This window comes from Nerophis ophidion, linkage group LG12 (assembly GCF_033978795.1).
Source record: "Nerophis ophidion isolate RoL-2023_Sa linkage group LG12, RoL_Noph_v1.0, whole genome shotgun sequence".
Classification (NCBI taxonomy): domain Eukaryota; kingdom Metazoa; phylum Chordata; class Actinopteri; order Syngnathiformes; family Syngnathidae; genus Nerophis; species Nerophis ophidion.
The window spans coordinates 18,298,378-18,322,542 of NC_084622.1; the positions used below are offsets into that span (position 1 = coordinate 18,298,378).

At 40.8% G+C, this 24,165-nt stretch overlaps 1 protein-coding gene across 7 annotated transcripts in view; it reads right to left on the reverse strand.

The window, feature by feature from the left end:
- scaper (S-phase cyclin A-associated protein in the ER) overlaps window positions 1-24,165 on the reverse strand; it is a 160,703-nt gene that overhangs the window by 55,094 nt on the left and 81,444 nt on the right. For all 7 annotated transcript variants that reach the window (XM_061916973.1, XM_061916971.1, XM_061916976.1 and 4 more), the window contains 2 exons: window positions 14,144-14,203; window positions 10,409-10,535 (listed from right to left, as the gene is read on the reverse strand). In XM_061916973.1, coding sequence (XP_061772957.1) covers window positions 10,409-10,535; window positions 14,144-14,203 — 187 coding nt within the window. The remainder of the gene's footprint in view (window positions 1-10,408; window positions 10,536-14,143; window positions 14,204-24,165) is intronic.

The window sequence follows — 24,165 nt, forward strand, 5'->3', positions numbered from 1 at the left end:
TTACAGCAGCTGATGGGAAGACTGCAGCAGCTGCTGCTCACTGCTGCTCCACTGCAGCGTCCGCAGAGCAGCCAGATTGCACCGTGCACACTCCTCCCACCAGACACTTTAATTACATCAAGAGGAGGGAAGACCCTCCACCATCCAGTCTGACCCAGATGGACCAGCCAGTGATCAAGTTCACAGAGTACTGGATTCACACTCGATCGCGTTTGAAATCACTGGAGTGGGTGACAGAAGTAAAATAGATGGTCACACACAGCTCTTTAAACCTAGAATCCACACACGAGTAAATATTTACAGCAAACACGTGTCTTCGTAGTGTTTACAATACACCAGGAGTGGAGTCACATGAAAAAAAAAAAATTCAAAGCTGCCATTAAGAACTGTACAGCCATTAAAACGGGGGCTGCGGCTCTTTAGTGCCACCTGAGTGACTCCCTGGAGCATTTTAAAAAAAGGATTGATAAGGGAAATACTTTTTTTGTTTGTTTGAGCACAAATAGGACTCAAACCTTCCCAATGTTTAATATATTTGTGTGTATGCTTCACTGACGACACTATTTGGTGAACATCCTTTCCTCCTACTAATTACGTCGGTTCTTGAACTCGCCGTAGTGTGGACTGTGACGCAACACTTTGTTTACTTGTAAAATCTTCCACTCCTTTGTCTCATTTTGTCCATCAAAAGTTTTATACTGTGCTTGAATGCACAAAGGTGCGCTTTGTTGACGTTATTGGGTGCATTTCTGATAGTTGTTTGTGTGCCATGTTGTTCCAGACCACAGCAAACATTACCTAGCTTGCCAAAGATTGTAATAAGTCTATTAAAAGAAGACAGCCTGCCATTTCCTTTAACATGGACACACACATCTACACCATCTATGTCATTTCCAGGAGTTATCTCACCGTCAAAGTAGCCTTTGATTTCCTAATGGTTTCTAATGTTGTAAAAATGAGTAGAATACATATTACATATTAACATTTCTGTCAACGAAGATTTTCTTCAGTGTGTGACACATAGTCATTTTGATAGTAGGCTAATATAAACATTTACATCATGTGTTGTCTTCATTATAAGACTTATATACAGCTTTTCATTTTTTGTGGCTCCAGACAGATTTGTGTTTTGTATTTTTGGTCCAATGTGGCTCCTTCAACGTTTTGGGTTGCCGACCCCTGCCTTAAGATCTTTAAACATTTTCACACCCACGCCTATTTTGTATTGTGAAGGAATGAAAATGGAAAAACTGGAATAGATCAGCAAACTAACACCCAATGAGGGAAAACTGTGGTTTAAAGCTCAATTAACTGGTTATGTAAATTGTTTTGTTTTTAAGTGAAGCAAGTGAGAGAAAATAAAAGTGCATTACTTTTTACAATCAACTCCAAAAAAAACGACGGCTATGGGAACTTTATCGACATCCACTTTAGCTTAACTCTTTTAGCCAAACACAACATTAGCACGTAAGAACAAATGCAGCACATTCAGATAAATTTGTTTCCCTGGTAAAACACTACTAGAACATGAGGAAATCAAATGTTAGCTATGTCTTGGATTATGCTTAATGCTGGTATTAGCAATGCAATATCAAAGTGTGAAAAATCCTTCATTTAAGACACTTGAAACAGTTATTTAACCTTGTAAAAAGGAGCATGTTTTTTAGTAGTACTGGTGTGCATCTTTACAAAAACACACATTATTTTCAGCACATATGATTGTATGTACAGGCCAACATTTTGGACACCTTCTCATTCAACGTGATTTCTTTATTTTCATGACTATTTACATTGTAGATAGTCACATCAAAACTATGAATGAACACATGCGGAGTTATGTACTTAACAAAAAATTGTGAAATAACTGAAAACACGTTTTACATTCTAGTTCCTTCAAAATAGCCACCCTTTGCTCTGATTATTATGTCTCGTTTTTATTATTGTATAACATGTTGGTCGCAGGCAAGCAAAATGACACTGAGGCCATTGGAAACTTTGCACAAACAATCGCTCAAAATCTTTGACCGAAAACCACTACATCACCATCACTGTTTAGTTCTCCAAAAATATAGATTGTTAAACTTAGCTAACATTCAAAGATTAGCATCAATACGAATTGCGCATCGAATCCTAAATAACACTGCACCAGTGCCACTTAAGCACTTTGTCCAGTTTACATCTGCTGTGACAACTAGAAACACACGAGCCTCCACCAGGGGACAGTGTAGCAAACCCAGATGTAAAACATCATTTGCACAATCAGCCTTTTCATATAAAGCCATAAAGGAATGGAACGACCTCACAACAAAGATGAAAGGTCTAACAGATTACTCTTCATTCACAATTGAAGTTAAAAAGTGGCTTTGGAGCAATCAAAGCTGCACACATGGTCACTAAGGTGGCCACTATGTTTGACAGATCAACTTAATGTGTATTATAATTATCCATGACAACATTTTTGTGGTAAATTGTGAGGTGTGTGTGTTAAAATCATGGTTGTTTTTACAAATGAAGACAGATGTGAACAAGAGCATGTATTGTCTTTGTGTGATGATGTAACTGAGGTGTGGTTGTCCATCCATCCATCCATCTTCTTCCGCTTATCCGAGGTCGGGTCGCGGGGGCAACAGCCTAAGCAGGGAAACCCAGACTTCCCTTTCCCCAGCCACTTCGTCTAGCTCTTCCCGGGGGATCCCGAGGCGTTCCCAGGCCGCCCGAGAGACATAGTCTTCCCAACGTGTCCTGGGTCTTCCCCGTGGCCTCCTACCGGTTGGACGTGCCCTAAACACCTCCCTAGGGAGGCGTTCGGGTGGCATCCTGACCAGATGCCCGAACCACCTCATCTGGCTCCTCTCGATGTGGAGGAGCAGCGGCTTTACTTTGAGCTCCTCCCGGATGGCAGAGCTTCTCACCCTATCTCTAAGGGAGAGCCCCGCCACACGGCGGAGGAAACTCATTTCGGCCGCTTGTACCCGTGATCTTATCCTTTCGGTAATGACCCAAAGCTCATGACCATAGGTGAGGATGGGAACGTAGATCGAGCGGTAAATTGAGAGCTTTGCCTTCCGGCTCAGCTCCTTCTTCACCACAACGGATCGGTACAACGTCCGCATTACTGAAGACGCCGCACAGATCCGCCTGTCGATCTCACGATCCACTCTTCCCCCACTCGTGAACAAGACTCCTAGGTACTTGAACTCCTCCACTTGGGGCAGGGGCTCCTCCCCAACCCGGAGATGGCACTCCACCCTTTTCCGGGCGAGAACCATGGACTCGGACTTGGAGGTGCTGATTCTCATTCCGGTCGCTTCACACTCGGCTGCAAACCGATCCATTGAGAGCTGAAGATCCCGGTCAGATGAAGCCATCAGGACCACATCATCTGCAAAAAGCAGAGACCTAATCCTGCGGTCACCAAACCGGAATCCCTCAACGCCTTGACTGCGCCTAGAAATTCTGTCCATAAAAGTTATGAACAGAATCGGTGACAAAGGACAGCCTTGGCGGAGTCCAACCCTCACTGGAAATGTGTTCGACTTACTGCCGGCAATGCGGACCAAGCTCTGGCACTGATCGTACAGGGAGCGGACCGCCACAATAACACAGTCCGATACCCCATACTCTCTGAGCACTCCCCACAGGACTTCCCGGGGGACACGGTCGAATGCCTTCTCCAAGTCCACAAAGCACATGTAGACTGGTTGGCCAAACTCCCATGCACCCTCAAGAACCCTGCCGAGGGTATAGAGCTGGTCCACAGTTCCACGACCAGGACGAAAACCACACTGTTCCTCCTGAATCCGAGGTTCGACTATCCGGCGTAGCCTCCTCTCCAGTACACCTGGATAAACCTTACAGGGAAGGCTGAGGAGTGTGATCCCACGATAGTTGGAACACACCCTCCGGTCCCCCTTCTTAAAGAGAGGAACCACCACCCCAGTCTGCCAATCCAGAGGTACCGCCCCCGATGTTCACGCGATGCTGCAGAGTCTTTTCAACCAAGACAGCCCCACAGCATCCAGAGCCTTAAGGAACTCCGGGCGGAGCTTTTTAACTACCTCAGCCCCAGAAATAGGAGAGTCCACCACAGATTCCCCAGGCACTGATTCCTCATAGGAAGACGTGTTGGTGGGATTGAGGAGGTCTTCGAAGTATTCCTTCCACCTATCCACAACATCCGCAGTTGAGGTCAGCAGAACACCATCCGCACCATACACGGTGTTGATAGTGCATTGCTTCCCCTTCTTGAGGCGGCGGACGGTGGTCCAGAATCGCTTCGAAGGCGTCCGGAAGTCGTTTTCCATGGCTTCCCCGAACTCCTCCCATGTCCGAGTTTTTGCCTCAGCGACCGCTGAAGCTGCACACCGCTTGGCCTGTCGGTACCTGTCCACTGCATGGACACATACTTAATATACAATACAACCAGGTGTGGTTGTATTGTATTTTAAGTATGTGTCCATGAAAGGGCATTTTATGACTTTTCTTAATTTGACTTTTCTTAATTTGATTTTATTTTCTCAATTATGATTTTATTGTCATAATTTTATTGCATGATTTTTGTATCCCTTTCGTTTAGGTAGCCAGGGACTGCAGATGGAAATGAGCTATTTAGCTACAATCTGGTACAGAACATATCTGTCTTTGAGCTTAATGTTTCTATGCAATGTCCCTTCAAATAAAGACTAAAGTATCGAACTGATTACTGCTTTGCACACTCTTGCCATTCTCTCCATGAGCTTCAAAAGGTTCACCTAAAATGGTTTTCCACTTCACAGGAGTCATAGTTTTGATGTGACAATCTACAATGTAAATAGTCATGAAAATAAAGAAAACACATTGAAATGAGACGGTGTCCAAACTTTTGTGTAGAAATATAATCATTTGTGATGTCATCTGCCCTTACTAAAAACCTATCTCACAGGCTTACTCAGCACAAAAAGGCTCTCACAGGTGGCAATGAAAATGTAACCAGAGTCCACATTTCCTGTATTCTTGACATTTTCTTTCATGGTGAACTGTTCCAGACTTTATATGAAGACATTATGATACGGCAAGTGTGTGTGCAGCAGCACGTTGAACAATTGTGCTTCTCAATCCCAGAGCATCGCAATAATCGGGTTTGACAGAAAATAAAGCATTAGGGGCCACAGAGGGAGAAACAGGCTGGGGTCAGATGGAGATGAGGCGTAACCTGCCGAGCAGGGGGGGGGGGGTGAAAGAGGCGGGTCTCAAACAGGGGAGTGTCGGGTGTTGTCTAAGGAATTAGCAGAGAAAGTGGAGACTGAATCAGATACGGGGGAGAAAAACAAATCTCTAGGTGAGTCAGTGACATGAGAGATGCTTGTTAGGTCAAATAATCTAAACGCTGGCGACGTGAAGTGACTCAGGGGCCAGACAGCCATGCTGACGGAGACTCTATTTATTTGACTTTGGGATTAGAGAGAAAAGTGTTCTCCGGACTGCCTCGTTTGCCAATCATGTTTCCCAATTGCTCTGTTTGGAGATGGTGAGGCAGAACTTGACCAAATGAACTTTTAAACCCAAGTGCAAGACAAAGTCCAAGAACCTCACTCTTCCTTGATTGGCCTTGTTACCGCAACACTACTGGTGAATGGAGCATATATGACCTCTGACCTCCTGCTGAGAGTGGGTGGAGCTGGAAGGAGGGTTCCTCCTGTAGTGACATCTGACTGGACTCCTCCTCTCTCACCACCGTTGTCACTGATGGGACTTCATCATCTCACTATTGCCCCGCCCACTGACACACAGTGGGGTGCTATGATGCCATAAACCACAACTTGGCAGGAAATTTATGCCTCATTACAGGAAGTGGGCTGTATATTCTCTGCATCATAAACAAGGTGGCAGGTTTTAATGTCTTATTGCTGCTTGGATGAATGTGGGTTTTACACTTATATATATGTACAGGTTTCAAAAAAACTATTGAGGAAAACACAGTTATATGTTTACGTACCTGTAGATTACAAATATTACCCAAATGTTTAGTTTATTTATTTTTATTGCATAGCACTGTATTAGTCATTAGTGTGACACCTCAGTTGCCATAAGTGTTTGATATAACTGTGGGGAATTACATGCTACAACAGGGGCTACATTTGAACCAAATTTTTCTCAAACTATAACTTGCAGTTTTTTTCATAGTTTGGCCATGGGTGCGATTTGTACTCAGGAGCGACTTATGTGTGAAATTATTAACACGTTACCGTAAAATATCAAATAATATTATTTAGCTCATTCACGTAAGAGACTAGACGTATAAGATTTCATGGGATTTAGCAATCAGGAGTGACAGATTGTTTGGTAAACATATAGCATGTTCCATATAGGGGGTGTCCAAACTTTTTCCACTGAGGGCCGTACATGGAAAAATTAAAGCATGCGGCGGCCATTTTGATATTTTTCATTTTCAAACCATAACATAAGATATAGATTTTGTTGTCGTTTTTTACCTTTGGGGCTCCCGGGGACCATAAAGGGTCTCAGTCATTACTGCTAATAAAACTTCAGGTTGATATGAAGTATTAAAAAAAAAAAAGCCTTTTTTCGTCAAAGACAACTTGTTTTTTTATAGTAAAACTGAAATATGCAGTTTTTAGTAATTAGAGCGATAAAAGATCAATAACGCAGGGCAATATTGATTTTAATTCATTATTAATTTTGAGAAATCACAGTGCAAAGATAAATAAAATCCAATTAAATTTAATTGGGATCCAAAAGGTGCCGCACTCATAAAGTGATACATTTTTATTTATTTATTTTTTTTACTTTCAACGCTTGTTACGAGATCAACTTCAAATATGTCTGTCAATTTTACGTTTGAACTATTTTGTTTGTTTTAAAGAAAACTTTGATGTTTTTATGTGGGCAACCACACATTATATGCAATATTTTTTCCACATAAAACGTTTTAAAGTGACATTTTTGAAGTAATTGGAGCCTTATAGCATTGATTTTTTTGGTCTTTTTTTTTTGGAGCAATGGCAAAAACAGAAAAATGAAGACAAAAGAAAAAAAAAACAGCCTGCAAGGCAGCTTTGGGTCAGCATTGCAACTTTTTCTCGTTAGATTTCACATCATTCCACTTTTTTAAAAATTTTTTAAATTTTTTTTCAATATCATTTTCAGAATGTGTGGCGGGCCCGTAGGCAATTAGCTGCTGGCCGCAAATGGCCCCCGGGCCACACCCTGGACACCCCTGTACTATATGTTATAGTTATTTGAATGACTCTTACCATAATATGTTAGGTTAACATACCAGGCACCTTCTCAGTTGGTTATTTATGCCTCATAGAACGTACACGTATTCAGCCTGTTGTTCACTATTCTTTATTTATTTTAAATTGCCTTTCAAATATCTATTATTGGTGTTAGGTTTTATCAAATAAATTTCCCCCAAAAATGCGACCTATACTCCAGTGCGACTTATGTTTTTTTCCTTCTTTATTGTGCATTTTCGGTAGGTGCGATCTATACTCCGGAGGGATTTATAATCCAAAAAATACGGTAAATGTTTCTAGTCCTTTTTTTTTTTATTGTATCTAGTTTCCATTGTAAATATTGATGGTAGCAGTGGTAAAAAGCACTACCACAGAGCTATCCACATACATGGCTTTTTGATGGTGTTTGTTGACTGATAATTGTCTAAGCCAAAGGTGTTAAACTCAAGGCCCGATGCCAGATCTGGCCCGCAAACACCTGGATATGATATGAAGTACTTTACAAAATGTATTAATTACTTCCATTTCAACACAAAAAATACACGTATTGCATGCAATTGCATCTTTTTAAAAATGTAACATTATATAATAATGCAACAAATATAATACTATCATAAATTTCAAACTTTTTGTTAAAATAAAAATAATAAGGAAAAATATGTGCTTGACTTATGATTTCAAAGCAAGTTTTCCATCCATCTGTACACTGTAAAATTAAAAATACTGTGGAATATACAGGTTGCTAGGATTTTGTCGTACAAAAACTATAGTACCCTTTCCATTTACAGTAATATGCTGGAAAAACACTATCAATTTTACAGTAAAACTGTAGCGACTGAGACCTAAAATCTAAAGATTTAACAAAATATATATATAATCAAATGCATAGGCAATTGTATAATATTAACTTGAGGTGAATCCTCATACATTTATAACCATAAATTATTCACGGTTACAACGGCCCTCTGAGGCCAGCCACAACTGCGATGTGGCCCTCAGTGAAAAGCAGCTCCACTCCCCTGGGCTAGACTAACTAATTCATCACCTAAAATGAAATAAAAAGCAGTATTGAAAAATAATATGGATTACAATGGCAGGTGTCGTCAAAAAGTGCACTTTAATAATTAGCAAATTACATAGTGTCTCTCTTATAATATGATGTAACACAATTTACAGTATAATAGAAAACATGGCTTAATCCAGTGTTTTTCAACCACTGTGCCGCGGCACTCAAGTCTGCCGTGAGACACAGTCTGGTGTGCCGTGGGAGATGATCTAATTTCACCTATTTGGGTTAAAAATATTTTTTGCAAACCAGTCATTATAGTCTGCAAATTCTGTTTTGTTGTTGAGTGTCGGTGCTGTCTAGAGCAGGGGTGTCAAACATACGGCCTGAGGGCTGGATCAGGCCCGCAAACAGATTTTATCAGGCCCCTGGAATGAGTTTGCTAAGTATAAAAATACACTTTTTTGAATGAAAGAAACTGCTGTTCTAAATGTGTCCACTAGATGTCGCAATAGCAATTCTTTGTATCCTTGCAGAAAATGCTACATATGTAAAAAGAATGAATGAACCAAATGTTAGTGCGCTAATTTAATTTTTATATTATTTTTGTTATCTTGATAGATTAAAAATTAACACCAATATCACATAATTATATTCAGAAAATAAAAATAATAACAAATAAAGTATATATATACTATTAACCGCAACAGTTAATTGTAAAAAACAAACAAACCCAACAACAATATACGTACATTTTCAAAATGTGCTTGTTCTATATTTAAATAAAGACAAAAATCTGAAGTTGTCTTTATTTTTAAGTTATCTTGCTGTGATTTTACCAGTCCGGTAGATTTTTCTCCATGTGGCCCGTGGTCTTAAATGAGTTTGACACCCCTGGTCTAGGGCTTGGCAGAGTAACCGTGTAATACTCTTCCATATCAGTAGGTGGCAGCCAGTAGCTAATTGCTTTGTAGATGTCGTAAACAGCGGGAGGCAGTGTGCAGGTAAAAAGGTGTCTCATATTTAACCTAAAATAAACAAAAGGTAAGCGCCCCGGACAAAAAGCATTGAAGGTTAGGGAAGCCTATGTAGAACGAAACTAAAACTGAACTGGCTATAAAGTAAACAAAAACAGAATGCTGGACGACAGCAAAGACTTACTGTGGAGCAAAGACAATGTACATCCGAACATGACATGACAATCAACAATGTCCCCACAAAGAAGGATACAAACAACTGAAATAGTGTTGATTGCTAAAACAAAATAGATGCGGGAAATATCGCTCAAAAGGAAGACATGAAACTGCTACAGGAAAATACCAAAACAAAAGAAAAAGCCACCAAAATAGGAGCGCAAGACAAGAAGTAAAACACTACACACAGGAAAACAGCAAAAGAGTGAAAATAAGTCAGAGTGTGATGTGACAGGTGGTGACAGTACACCTACTTTGAGACAAGAGCTATAGTCATGCATGCTTGGTTATGCTTTAAAGTCATATCCAACAATTGTGACAACAACTTTTCACTTTACACTGAGTTTCGTTTTCTAACGATTTCTGCTGGTACGTGTGCCTCTGGATTTTTTTAATGCAAACAATGTGCCTTGGCTCAAAAAATGTTGAAAAACACTGACTTAATCTAACAACTTTGTTAAATGTGAATTGAAAATCTACCACGGGATAAATCGTGGTAGTCTAAAATCCTGCATTGGGAATTCAATAAGACTTGGAGAAAATTAACTACTATCAATCCAGGGTCTCGCAGACACGTATAACAAAATGTCAACTGACCATTGTCTAAACAAGTGGCGTCGGCGTGGTACACACCAAGCAAGACCGGGACAATGCTCGCTCTCGTGCCAGGAAGCCCCTCTATTGGTACCATGTGCACAAACAAAACACGGTTAACATGGTCTTCATTAGCCAATAACCAAAGGCAAGTGGCTGAAGAGTAAGTGATACTTAGCAGGGTGAGACAGAGGGAGACCAAACCAAACACAACTAATAGCCGAGGAGACATGCCGAGCGTCTGGCTGCAGACCAGCTAGAAGAGTGGGGCAATTGCTAAAGGCCAGCAGAGGATGTGCAGCAGTAAAAGTAAAATAGAAATACATGCATTATAGGAAAGAAATATGGATATAATACAATGAGACTGCTGACTCTACCTGTTTCTCCAAGATGCGAGAAATCTCCCCTAAGGTTCGGTCAAGACCAGACACTTTGTTATTGGCCCACTGGCCATTGTCTTGGCCCTGCAACTGCTTCAGAAGGTCCTTCACTAGGCGCTGCAACCTGAATGTAACGTAGCCAAAGACAAAAACATCTGAACAAACAGTGCAAAATAAAAGCGTTTATCATTTTATCCTGATTTCCTAATAACGTTGGCAGAATTAATGCAGCAAATTAGGGGAATGTTGGAATTGCTGCAATTCAACAATTGATGAAAGAGGGCCACCACGTTATAGAAGACGAGGTTCTCCAACCAGTGATTACACTACTTGTACAAGTGGCTTCATTAATCTGGAGGACTTTCTCTTTACAATGACTTACCATTGAATAGATGGCAATGCATGTTTTCATTTTACAGAAAAATACCATTTATCTTGACCTTAGAGGGGAACTGAACTCATTTGGGGGAATTTTTTTCATCAGCCACAATCCAAGAAGATGCATCTTTCTTTTTTCTGCACATTTTTAATAGTGGAAAACTGCTAGCAAGAAGCTTCCAGTCAGTAGGATCACAATGCAGGTAATGGGCATTGTAGTAATTCTTCTCATAAAGCCTTCAACAATATTTCATGTACCTGCTTTAAGTATGTTACAAACTTGGACTCTTTCTGAAAAATGACAACTGGTCCTACCAAAAAACTATATTCGAGTTATTATTGACAGTAAGAATAAAAGTACAATGCTACCTCAGTTTAAATCATTATGCTAAAATTAAGATTAGCCAATGACTAAAAATAAGTAAATTAAAACTAGAATTACAATGTTAAATGTTGGCAAGTGGCAATTTATTTGCAGTGCAGATCTTATTCCTGAACAACTTTGATGGTACACAAACTGTAAATGCTCCAATTGGCCAATCAATTATTGATAAAATTAAAATATCATGAATGGTCAACACCCGGCAGCTTCATCCACCTCTGCATGCGCTTTAAAATGGTGGTAAGCTGTTTTACTCAGCTGTTGGTGTGAAACACGCCCAAGTAAAAACCGGCCGTACTGAACATCCTGTTTACCATAACGGTGACTAAGCAGTTCCATCCTTCCCGCTATTAAAACATTGGTTCTGTTGCTGCAGTGTTGTGCACCATATGTCACACATTGTCTTATAGTGTAGTAACAGGCTCAATCAGAAAAACATTTAGTATAGGGACGGCGTGGCGCAGTGGAAGAGTGGCCGTGCGCACCCCGAGGGTCCCTGGTTCAAATCCCACCTAGTACCAACCTCGTCACGTCCGTTGTGTCCTGAGCAAGACACTTCACCCTTGCTCCTGATGGGTGCTGGTTGGCGCCTTGCATGGCAGTTCCCTCCATCAGTGTGTGAATGTGTGTGTGAATGGGTAAATGTGGAAGTAGTGTCAAAGCGCTTTGAGTACCTTGAAGGTAGAAAAGCGCTATACAAGTACAACCCATTTATCATTTATTTATTTACAGTATTTTGGTCATTTCAGACATTAATGAGACTTCTTTCCTGGGCGCTTTTATTTCACAGAGCATTTAAAACATGTTCTGTGTTTGCTACCACCAATCATGGCAGACCTTAAAATGTTATCATATAGAAGTACTTTAGAAAACTTGAGGATTTTAGAAACGTGTCTTTTTGAGCCTGAATATACAGAGGATGAGTTACTGGTTATGGAAGATGAGTGGGTAAAACGTCTGAGCAGACCAGGGCTGAAAGAGTCAGTACAGATTTGTGTCCTATCGCATTGTATCGTGAGTAAGGAGCAAGGCACTGTGTCACTATGGCAGACAAGTCGGTGTGACCTACTACAACAGGGGTTGGCAACCTTTACCACTCAAAAAAAGCCATTTTGAGCCGTTTCACAAAATAAAGAAAATAATGGGAGCCACAAAACTCTTTTGAAATTTATAATGGAATAATACTGCATACAGTTTTTTTTTTGCTTTGTGCTATGTATAATCCAAGGGTCTCAGACAAGGGGCCCACAACTTAATATGAAAATGTAATATTAGTGCTGCCCGCGAGTTTTATATGAATGCCACTTGACAGCATCACACTTGTCAACCCTCCCTATTTTTCCAAGAGACTCCCAAATATCAGAGCAACTATTCTCTCGAAAGTCTGCTGATATTCACCCGGACTACAATAACCAGGGCGTGCTATGATGGCACTGCCTTTAACACACTCTACAACCTGTACACACAACTTGCCAGCCCAGTCATATGTTGTATGTGGCTTCTGCAGACAGTAAGTGACTGCAAGGCATACTTGTTCAACAGCCATACAGGTCACACAGAGTTGTGATAAACATATTTAAGACTCTTACTAATATGCGCCACACTGTGAACCCACACCAAACAAGAATGACAGACACATTTCGGGATAACATCCGCACCGTAACACAACATAAACACAACAGAGCAAATACCCAGAATCCCATGCATCCCTAACTCTTCCGGGCTACATTATACACCCCCGCTACCACCAAACCACCGTGCGTCAGTTGAGGTGGGCGGGGTAGGGGGAAACGGAGTTTGGTGGTAACGTAGCCCGCCATGTTAGGGATGCATGGGATTCTGGGTATTTCTTCTGTTGTGTTTATGTTGTGTTACAGTGCGCATGTTCTCCCAAAATGTGTTTGTCATTCTTGTTTGGTGTGGGTTCACAGTGTGGCGCATATTAGTAAGAGTGTTAAAGTTGTTTATATCACAACCCTCAGTGTAACCTGTATAGCTGTTGACCAAGTATGCCTTGCAGTCACTTACATGTGCTAGCAGAGGCCGCATACTGTGTGTGACAGGCCGGCACGCAGGCAGAACTGTGTAAAAGCGGGCGCGAGGACATGTTTTAGGGGACGTTAAAAGGCATTGCCATCACGGCACCCTCTCAATATTGTTGTCCGGGTGGAAATCAGAGAATGTTTACACCGAGAGATTTCTGGGAAAGGCACTGAAATCATAAACCTCCTGGAAAAATCGGGGGGGTCGGCAAGTATAAAGCTGAATCACATCAGAGTGATCAAAGAGCCGCATGCGGCTCTGGAGCCGCTGGTTGCCGACCCCTGTACTACAATAACAACGTCACTAAAGCTCGGTTGATATGCAGGTCACGGCTTGAAATGGAGCGTTGAGGTTTTTAAAATATTTAGAGAGCTTTGTTGGCAGAATAATTGACTCCCCATTTCGTGCATTGTTAGTTGCCTCTTGCTAGCAGTGTTTCCACTATTTAGAACACACAGAAGAGAATGTGTGTTCATGCTTCACAAAAGGATTGTGGAAGACGGGCAAAATATAATTAAAAAGTGCATCAATCAATCAAAGTTTATTTATACAGCCCTTAATCACAAGTGTCTCAAATGACATCCTCGACTCAGATAGTCTCCCTTGAATTATATTTTACATTTCAAACCCCCAAATAAATCAAATATATAATTTTAAACTAAAAATATTCTATTAACTCAATTTCTCAAATTAGAAACTGAAAAAAATCTAAACAAAAACATGTTTGGAAAAGGTGATAACATTTCCTAATGGTGATCTGATATGTGCACTCAGACTAAATTTGAAAAAAAAAAAAAAAAAAAAAAAAATTATAATAATAATTTGAATCAATTCTGAAAATAATCACAGACAGGAGGTACTACATCACCGGTTTCCTAATATTGGAGTAAAAAAATAAACGTGCAAGGAGGAAAAAGGCAAGCACTTACTTGGCCTTGTACGGGGAGTCAGGAACCTGCGTCTGAAATGACGTCTCGTATTGCTTTGCTCTGCAGGGGGAGAAGTAAAAAAAAAAAAAGCTTTTGACTCTGGGGGGGGAAAGGTGTTTGGCCTTCCAGTTGAGCACACAGCAGATTAAAGTGTGAAGGGAAAGAAAATGTTCAAGCTGAATCTGTTTATTTGGCCTGTCAGCTGAGCAGTTCCGCCTAAAACACTCAGATACTACTGCGACTCACGGGGAAGAGGCATTTTGCTGGCACTGACTAAAACCAAGATGAAATCCTAATGTTACTGTGGCAACACTGCAAACATGGACAAATCCTGTAGTTTTATAGTAAGCAGATCACGTGGGTTACCAGCATCACTAACAGTGTTTTGAAAGTGTGACCTGGAAGAACACGGCCATTCGGGTAGCAATGTCTCTGTAGAATTCATGCCAAACTGTAAAACAAACTACAGATGTGACTTTGTGTGGGAGATTGTATCAATGACATGATGAATTAGAGATAAGAAGACCTCAACAGTAAATGCCTGTGAATATTCTCATTCATCCAGGTCGTGGTATTCTCAGGGCAGTGAAATGTTCGGATTGATTTAGAAGACATTTTGCCTTCAATCCGAGCAGGTTTCATCAGTTCATACTCAGACTTGGGACTCTTTCTAAAAAATGACAACTGGTCCGACCAAAAAAACTGTATTAAAAAGGTATTAGTGAGAGTAAGAATAAAAGTACAATGTTACCTCAATTTAAATATTCATGCTAAAATTAAGATCGGTCGATGACTAAAAATAAGTAAATCATCATCTATCATCTACCTCTCAAATCATCTAAATGCCTCCAGTCCTTGGACAATGTTTTTCACTCAGCACTAAGATTTGCTACTGGCTGTCGTCATACTTGCCAACCTTGAGACCATTCGGGAGGTGGGGGTGATTAAGAGGGGAGGAGTATATTTACAGCTAGAATTCATCAAGACTTTCAGTGAATTCTAGCTATACATATACATATATTTATTTTACTATAATATATATATTTATATATATATAAAAGAAATAGTTGAATTTCAGTGTTCATTTATTTACACATATGCACACAACACTCATCTACTCATTGTTGAGTTAAGTGTTGAATTGTCCATCCTTGTCCTATTATCGGTCACTATTTTTCTAACCATGCTGCACACCCTCTCTGAAGATGCATTGCTGTGTGGCACGCACAAAAGTGCTTTCATCAAATGCACTAGAGTCTGGAATCTTCCATCTGCGTCTCAGAGTTGTCTGTGCAGTTGTGCACTGCACTCTCTCAAATCCGTAGATGTTATTGTCACATATGCATGTACAGTAGATGGCAGTATTGTCCTGTTTAAGAATGTCACAACATTGCTGTTTACGGCAGACGACCTGCTTTACGGTAGACGAAAAAGTGACTGCTGTTGTGTGTTGTTACCGCGCTGGGAGGTCGTTAATGAAACTGCCTAACAATAAACCCACATAAGAAACCAAGAACTCACTCTCAATCATTCTACAGTTATAACGTCATTGGGCAGACACGCTGTTCATATTGTGGGAAAGCGGACATGAAAACAGGCTGTCCTCACTCAGGTTCGCATGGAGCTGGAGGGGGCGTGGCCTCCAGTTCCACTTGAATTTCGGGGGAAAATTTGTCCCGGGAGGTTTTCGGGAGAGGCGCTGAATTTTGGGAGTCTGCCGGAAAATCCGGTAGGGTTGGCAAATATGGCTGTTGTAGTCTCACCCACCACTGTCAACCGTAAAATGCAGTCAGACTTATCTTCATTGAGTGCAGGCAGATACACACAATGGCTGACTATCATTTATAAGGCTCTTTTAGGTTGAATGCTTCCATACTTGTGTACTTTGTGACAAAGAAAAAGCAGCTCTTATGCATTACGCTCTAACAATTTGCATGTTTTAACTGTTCCCCATGTAGGGACTGAATTTGGCAAAAGAGCTTTTGGAATTTCTGCCCTTATGGCATGGAATGCGTCGCACACAAAACTGAAACTCACTGAACTACTTCCATTTGGAGCCTTCCCTTCTATCCTGAGGGACAGACAACGAGAGAGGTTTATTTTTAAAAGGTGTAAATCTTTATTGTTTTACAGATCTCTTATGTATTTTAAAATGTATGTCTTAACACAGTGGTTTTCAACCTTTTTTCCGTGATTATTCTATAATTATTTATTTATTTTTTTAAAAGGATTTTTGAATTGTTGCTATTTTTAGAATATTTAAAAAAAATCTCACGTACCCCTTGGCATACCTTCAAGTTAAGTGAATTATATTTATATACCGCTTTTCTCAAGTGACTCAAAGCGCTTTACATAGTGACACCCAATATCTAAGTTACATTTAAACCAGTGTGGGTGGCACTGGGAGCAAGTGGGTAAAGTGTCTTGCCCAAGGACACAACGGCAGTAACTAGGATGGCACAAGCGGGAATCGAATCTGCAACCCTCACATTGCTGAAACGGCCACTCTACCAACCGAGCTATGCCGCCCCAGGGATACGCGTACCACCATTTGAGAACCACTGTCTTAACGTATTACTTTTTTGAAACTGCTCTGTGACATGCGCTGTTGACCTGTTAGCCAGGTCACCCTTGTGAAAGAGATCTTGATCTCAATGGGTTTCTTATCTGGTTAAATAAAGGTTCTAAATTGAAACTAGGGACATTTCTAGAATTAAAATGTTAAATCTTGGCAAGTGGCGATTTATTTTCAGTGCAGATCTTATTCTTGAACAACTTCGATGGTAAACCAACAATAAATGCTCCAATTGACCAATCAATTATTGAAATTAACATTGGAAGTGTCATGAATGGTCAACACCCGGCATATTCATCCACCTCTGCATGCGCTTTAAAATGGTAGTAACCTGTTTTACTCAGCTGTTGGTGTGAAACGCGTGCATTAACACCGGCCGTACTGTTGTTAACAATGAACATCCTGTCTACAGTAATGGCGAGCTAGCACTTTCATCTTTCCCGCTATTACAACATTGGTTCTGTTGCTGCAGTGTTGTACAAAATATGTCATGCATTGTTCATATAAATAATAATGAAATGCAATGAAACGTGATATAATGATACATTTGTATGGTGGTTGACAGGAGCAAATGTGCAGAAACGTCCAAAACAGGCAACATGGGGGAAAAAACACGTGATTAAATCGATAGCTTTGTAATAATGTTTTAGAAAAGTTTGACAAACACAAAAAATGTTTTTTTTTTTTTTTTTTACTCAGCTATCATTCTTCTGGACATCCTGCCCATGTATTTGTATATCCCTCCCAGACCCAGCGCCAAATTAAGAGTGTTTTGAGATCATTTTTACTTGTATATTTTTTGCTTGAAGTTACAAGGAAATTTTTGCGTTGTTTAAGTATCCCCGCCATGAGTAAGATCCACCCAAAAACATCTGGTCTTACTCGCTAGCATTAGCTTTTGGCTAAAGATCGACATAACATTGTTTTTCAACTACGGGAGGGAAGAAAGTGAGTGAAGGACAGTGCTGAGAAAAAGTGGATAAAATGATTAGAATTTTAAAAAAGTATTAAAAACAAGTCTGCAACTTGGCGAAGCAATTCTCGCATTTCACCGCTAGTCTACACCACACTGAAGCAGCGTTAGTCCAACGTCAGCCAAGAATGTTAAAATATCCCAACAGCGAACATCCATCCAAGAAAATATGGAAAAGCTGCTGTCTAAATGAGAAGCAGCTGGAAGGAGATACTGTAGAAGTCCACTTTCCAAGCTAAATACTGTAGATCAGTGGTCCCCAACCACGGGCCCGCGGCTCGATTGGTACCAGGCCGCAGAATATATATATATTTTTTTATTAAAGCAATATAAAAACACAAGATACACTTACAATTAGTGCACCAAACCATGAAACCTCCCTTTTTCATGAAAAAATAAATAATAATAAATAAAAAACAAAACAAAAAACCCCGTCCTGTCCCCCCCCCCTCCCGCCGGGCCGCAGGACAAATTATCAAGCGTTGACCGGTCCGCAGCTACAAAAAGGTTGGGGACCACTGCTGTAGATTATTATGTCTGTACATTACTTCATAAAACTACTGTAGTTATCAGCAATACATTCTAATGTGTTACTTTCTTCACGCATGTTTATGATTCAAAAGCCTATTTTCAAAAGGCATGTTACATGCTGAAATTGTGCTGTTTTGGGGAGGGCAATTAGTCATTTAATTGATTTCAAACTAATCAACTCATAAGTAAATTGTTTATCTTATAAAGACAATTAGACTCTGACAAAGATGAAACTAAGGCACTTTTCCCAGTGCAAACAGCAGAGTGGATGTCTTTTAGTGGAGAAGGTCTTGAAATCCCTGACTTCAAAACAAAACATCTTTGTGATGAAGCACACAGGAGTTGTTAGGCTCTCTCTCCTGTACACCAACAGCCATCTTAGAATAGAAGTGAAAGTACTTTATTGATCCCTGGGGGAAAGACCTGCTCTTCAGGACCGAAAAAAAATAGACGACCAAAGACACGCTCCAAGATCTATTTCCCTTTCACTCCCTGGAGGGTACATTAGCCAAAAGCGCCATTGCATGTGTTTAAAATGAATTAAAAAAAAAAAAATTGTGATCACAATCATTTTAAAGACAGCAGTAAGACGGACACTGACGACACAAATGTAAGGCGGAAAGAGATGAAACTGGAAAGAGTTATTGTAATGCTTACTTGCTCAGATCAATTCAAATTCTGTACAGGAGTGTCTTTGTATGCACCATCATCTGAGACTCTAACACACGCACACACACACACACACACGCACATACGCACACTGGGCACTCTGTTCATGCGGTGCGAAGCCTTGTAACCAATTACAGGCAAAATATTGTAGAAATAGGTTCCTAAAAGCTGATAAATGTTGTCTCGATTACTGTAACATATTATTTTCGGGTCTCCCCATGTCTAGCATTAAAAGATTACAGTTGGTACAAAATGCGGCTGCTAGACTTTTGACAAGAACAAGAAAGTTTGATTATATTACGCCTGTACTGGCTCACCTGCACTGGCTTCCTGTGCATTTAAGATGTGACTTTAAGGTTTTACTAATTACGTATAAAATACTACACGGTCTAGCTCCAGCCTATCTTGCCGATTGTATTGTACCATATGTCCCGGCAAGAAATCTGCTTCAAAGGACTCCGGCTTATTAGTGATTCCTAGAGCCCAAAACAAGTCTGCGGGCTATAGAGCGTTTTCCGTTCGGGCTCCAGTACTCTGGAATGCCCCCCCGGTAACAGTTCGAGATGCTACCTCAGTAGAAGCATTTAAGTCTCACCTTAAAACTCATCTGTATACTCTAGCCTTTAAATAGACCTCCTTTTTAGACCAGTTGATCTGCCGCTTCTTTTCTTTTTTCTCCTATGTCCCCCCCTCTCCCTTGTGGAGGGGGTCCGGTCCGATGACCATGGATGAAGTACTGGCTGTCCAGAGTCGAGACCCAGGATGGACCGCTCGCCTGTGTATCGGTTGGGGACATCTCTACGCTGCTGATCCGCCTCCGCTTGGGATGGTTTCCTGTGGACGGGACTCTCGCTGCTGTCTTGGATCGGCTTGAACTGAACTCTCGCGGCTGTGTTGGAGCCACTATGGATTGAACTTTCACAGTATCATGTTAGACCCGCTCGACATCCATTGCTTTCGGTCCCCTATAGGGGGGGGTTGCCCACATCTGAGGTCCTCTCCAAGGTTTCTCATAGTCAGCATTGTCACTGGCGTCCCACTGGATGTGAATTCTCCCTGCCCACTGGGTGTGAGTTTTCCTTGCCCTTTTGTGGGTTCTTCCGAGGATGTTGAAGTCGTAATGATTTGTGCAGTCCTTTGAGACATTTGTGATTTGGGGCTATATAAATAAACATTGATTGATTGATTGATTGATTGATAAATGCCTGGTTGGGATACTTAGCCAAAACGATAACATCTCTCACTTTGACACATTGAACTGATAAAAGGTCACCAAAAGTGTTCATTTGAACAAGTAACGGGCCGTGCGTTTCCCACCTAGGCCTTCAGTTATGTCCGACTTCAATGATGACCCCTCTAAATACCATCATTTGTGTCACCACATGACCATTGCTGGAGAAATACTATACAGGAACACATTTACACACTACTGTGTATTGAATCACCTCAACAGTGTACAAAAAAAAAAAAGGTTATATTTGAACTCACGATTGGTAGCCCCCATCCAACGCCGTATAACAGACCTGGGTAAATTAAGGCCCGGGGGCCGCATCTGGCCCGCCGGACATTACGCCCCCCAGTTGATTTTTAGATCTATAAGATTGAAACTGAAACTGTAGATCAGGGGTAGGGAACCTATGGCTCTAGAGCCAGATGTGGCTCTTTTGATGACTCCATCTGGCTCTCGGATAAATCTGAGCTGACATTACTTAACACAATAAGTAATGAATAATTCCACTTGTAATTACAGTGTTAAAAATAATGTTCAAAATATAAAACATTCTCATGCATTTTTAATCCATTCACCCATTTTCTATGGCACCTGTTCAAGAAGTTGCGTTAATGGTAAGAAGTTATTTATTTATTATTGGTTAGTGTGTGGGGATAGGTTGATTGGCAACACTAAATTGGCCCTAGTGTGTGAATGTGAGTGTGAATGTTGTCTGTGTTGGCCCTGCGATGAGGTGGCAACTTGTCCAGGGTGTACCCCGCCTTCCGCCCGATTGTAGCTGAGATAGGCGCCAGCGCCCCCCGCGACTCCAAAAGGGAATAAGCGGTAGAAAATGGATGGATGGTTAGTGTGGGGTTTGCCCTCCTGGGTGTTCTTCAGACCACCAAGCACCGACATGAGCGCCTGTTTCAGGGTTACAATATTTTTTTTATTTTCAATAAGTTTATTTTCTCTTTCGTTCTCGCTCGCGCTCTGGCTCCAGCCCCAACCCCAACCCCGTCTCTCCTCCTGGCTGCTGCTTATAACAGAGCGACAGGTGATTAGATAACAAGGCCCAGGTGGGCCATCGACGCACCTGTCGCTGATTTCGAGGCCGGTCCTGGCACACCCCAGTTCGCTGCAGGCCCGCAGGCCACGCCGCATCCACAGTTAGCTTCAGAATAACAATGCTAATACAAAGAATAAGAGACCTATTATACTCTAGAAATGTTAGTCTTACTTAAAAATTCACGCGTTTAGTTGTGTTCAGTGTTAAAAATAAATATTATATGGCTTTTATGGAAATACATTTTAAAATATTTGGCTTTTTGGCTCTGTCAGCCAAAAAGGTTCCCGACCCCTGCTGTAGATAGTATGTGGGTTTCAGTGACGTGCTGTCAGGGCAGGCAAGTGAGGCAGTGCCTCACCTTGCCACCAGGAGGGGGAAAAGGCTCAACTATAAGATGTTCAAAAAACAGAGTAATAAAATAAGTTTGACTATTTCTCTTTTGGTCTATGCTTTCTATGGGATTTTGGTGTGTTTCCTGTATATTTGGATAATTTTCATGGTCAAAATCGCGGAACTTCTGTGATTCCTGATCAAAATAACGCAGCAGACCAGAAGTGAGGCAGACACAGGTGGTGCCTCCACGGCTACACACAAAGTGTATTGAGCGTGTGCGTGAGAGGGGACGTGCTTGATGCCACGGGGAAAAGGCAGGCCATGAGGCAGCAAGTACCTCTGCCTCAAAGTAGGGGGCGATATATTGTTCAATGCCTCAGGAGTAATCTGACTCGCCACAGTGGGAGAAATGGGGGCGCTAGAGCGAGCAGACACATGTCTCTCCAGCGGAAGCTAGCCTTTTTTCTTTTTTTAAACTGTATTTTTTAACAAACATGGCATTTTTATTAGCGTAAGCCAGCGTTTGTGGGTGTTATTGCTGCTTCAGGTCCAAATACAAAAAGGTAAGATACACTTATAATACTTGATTTATTTTGTTAAAAGAAAATGGGACCAGAAAGTATTTAATAAGAACTTTTTCAAATACTTTTTGGACCAATTTGTCAAACCATAATATGATAACGTTTTTATGAAAGCAAATTACTCCCTTTGTTTTCCTGTTATTCTAATGTGCAACCTAAATCGACAATGGTTAGAACTGCCCATATTAATTTAAGTTAAAAAAAAAAATAGAAGAAAAAAAAACTACAAAAGTATCGATGCCTCACCTGGTGTATAGTTCACCGCACGTCACTGGTAGGTTTTTTGTTTTCCAATTGCCTTCATATTTCACTGTGTTTGTTACATTTCGCTTGATTGTAAAAATATGTGGATGGAGATGGGGTGTGACGTTGTTGTCAATATTCAGTGTTTTATCCTTCATAGTTAATATTGTAAATCCCACATTCTTTATTTTCCCACATTCTTTATTTTCATGTACATTCTGGGTGTCTCATTCAGTAAAAAAAAAATAATTCCATTACGTTATTCAATGTGGTCTGTCATAACGTTTTTAGCATTCAATTAGACATTATTAGTGTTCCTAAAAATAGATATACCGGCCCCCCAGACACATTTTTTTTTTCCTAAATTTGGCCCCCCGAGGCAAAATAATTGCCCAGGCCTGCCGTATACGTGAGTGGGACCACTTGATTGGAGTGGAAATGGCGGCCATTTCCCCATTTCCTCGCCGACATGGTCTCACAAGATGTAATTTCTCTTTAAATATCCTTCTTGAAAATGGCCTTGCAAATAAACATCTGCCACCTAATCAAGGTTTTGTTCTCCTTTGTGGGTCAACACTTCCCGCTTCCTGCTAAATTGCAACTTGTGATTGGATACTGATTTTGGAGTGACAAGAGAGTATCCAATCACAGTCCCGTTAACGTCAGGCTACCGAGATAGGCTACGGTCAACAGCTTGTGATCTGATTGGCTATCAACTGTATGTGTTCTCAAATTCATCTGCTAACGGTCTTGGTGAGTATCCAATCCAGGAGGCCTAAATGTCACGTTCAAGGTGAAGCCAGCTAGAAGGCCTTACTGACAACTCCTGATCTGGCAACATGAGATAGCTGAATTCTGATTGGATACAAACTCTAACTTAAAAACTACAGCACTGGAAGAAACTTAATATGACATGAAGAGAATGTCTCGCATAATAGTGAGAGTCCAGTCCAATGTGGATCCAACATAATAGTGAGAGTCCAGTCCATAGTGGCTCTAACATAATAGTGAGAGTCCAGTCCATAGTGGATCTAACATAATAGTGTGAGAGTCCAGTCCATAGTGGATCTAACATAATAGTATGAGAGTCCAATCCATAGTGGATCTAACATAATAGTGTGAGAGTCCAGTCCATAGTGGATCAAACATAATTGTGAGAGTCCAGTCCATAGTGGAGCTAACATAATAGTGTGAGAGTCCAGTCCATAGTGGATCAAACATAATTGTGAGAGTCCAGTCTATAGTGGATCTAACATAATAGTGTGAAAGTCCAGTCCATAATAGATCTAACATAATAGTATGAGAGTCCAGTCCATAGTGGATCTAAAATAATAGTGTGAGAGTCCAGTCCATAGTGGATCTAACATAATAGTATGAGAGTCCAGTCCATAGTGGATCTAACATAATAGTGTGAGAGTCCAGTCCATAGTGGATCAAACATAATTCTGAGAGTCCAGTCCATAGTGGAGCTAACATAATAGTGTGAGAGTCCAGTCCATAGTGGATCTAACATAATTGTGAGAGTCCAGTCTATAGTGGATCTAACATAATAGTGTGAGAGTCCAGTCCATAGTGGATCTAACATAATAGTGTGAGAGTTCAGTCCATAGTGGATCTAACATAATAGTGAAAGTCCAGTCCATAGTGGATCTAACATAATAGTGAGAGTCCAGTCCATAGTGGATCCAACATAATAGTGAGAGTCCAGTACATAGTGGATCTAATTAAATTGAAATATTTATTTCAAACCTGCACAGTACAACTAAACACAGTTTTTGTTTTTTTACATGTTGGCAAAGATATTTATGCAAGGCTTGAAAAGGGGTTGGATGAACCAG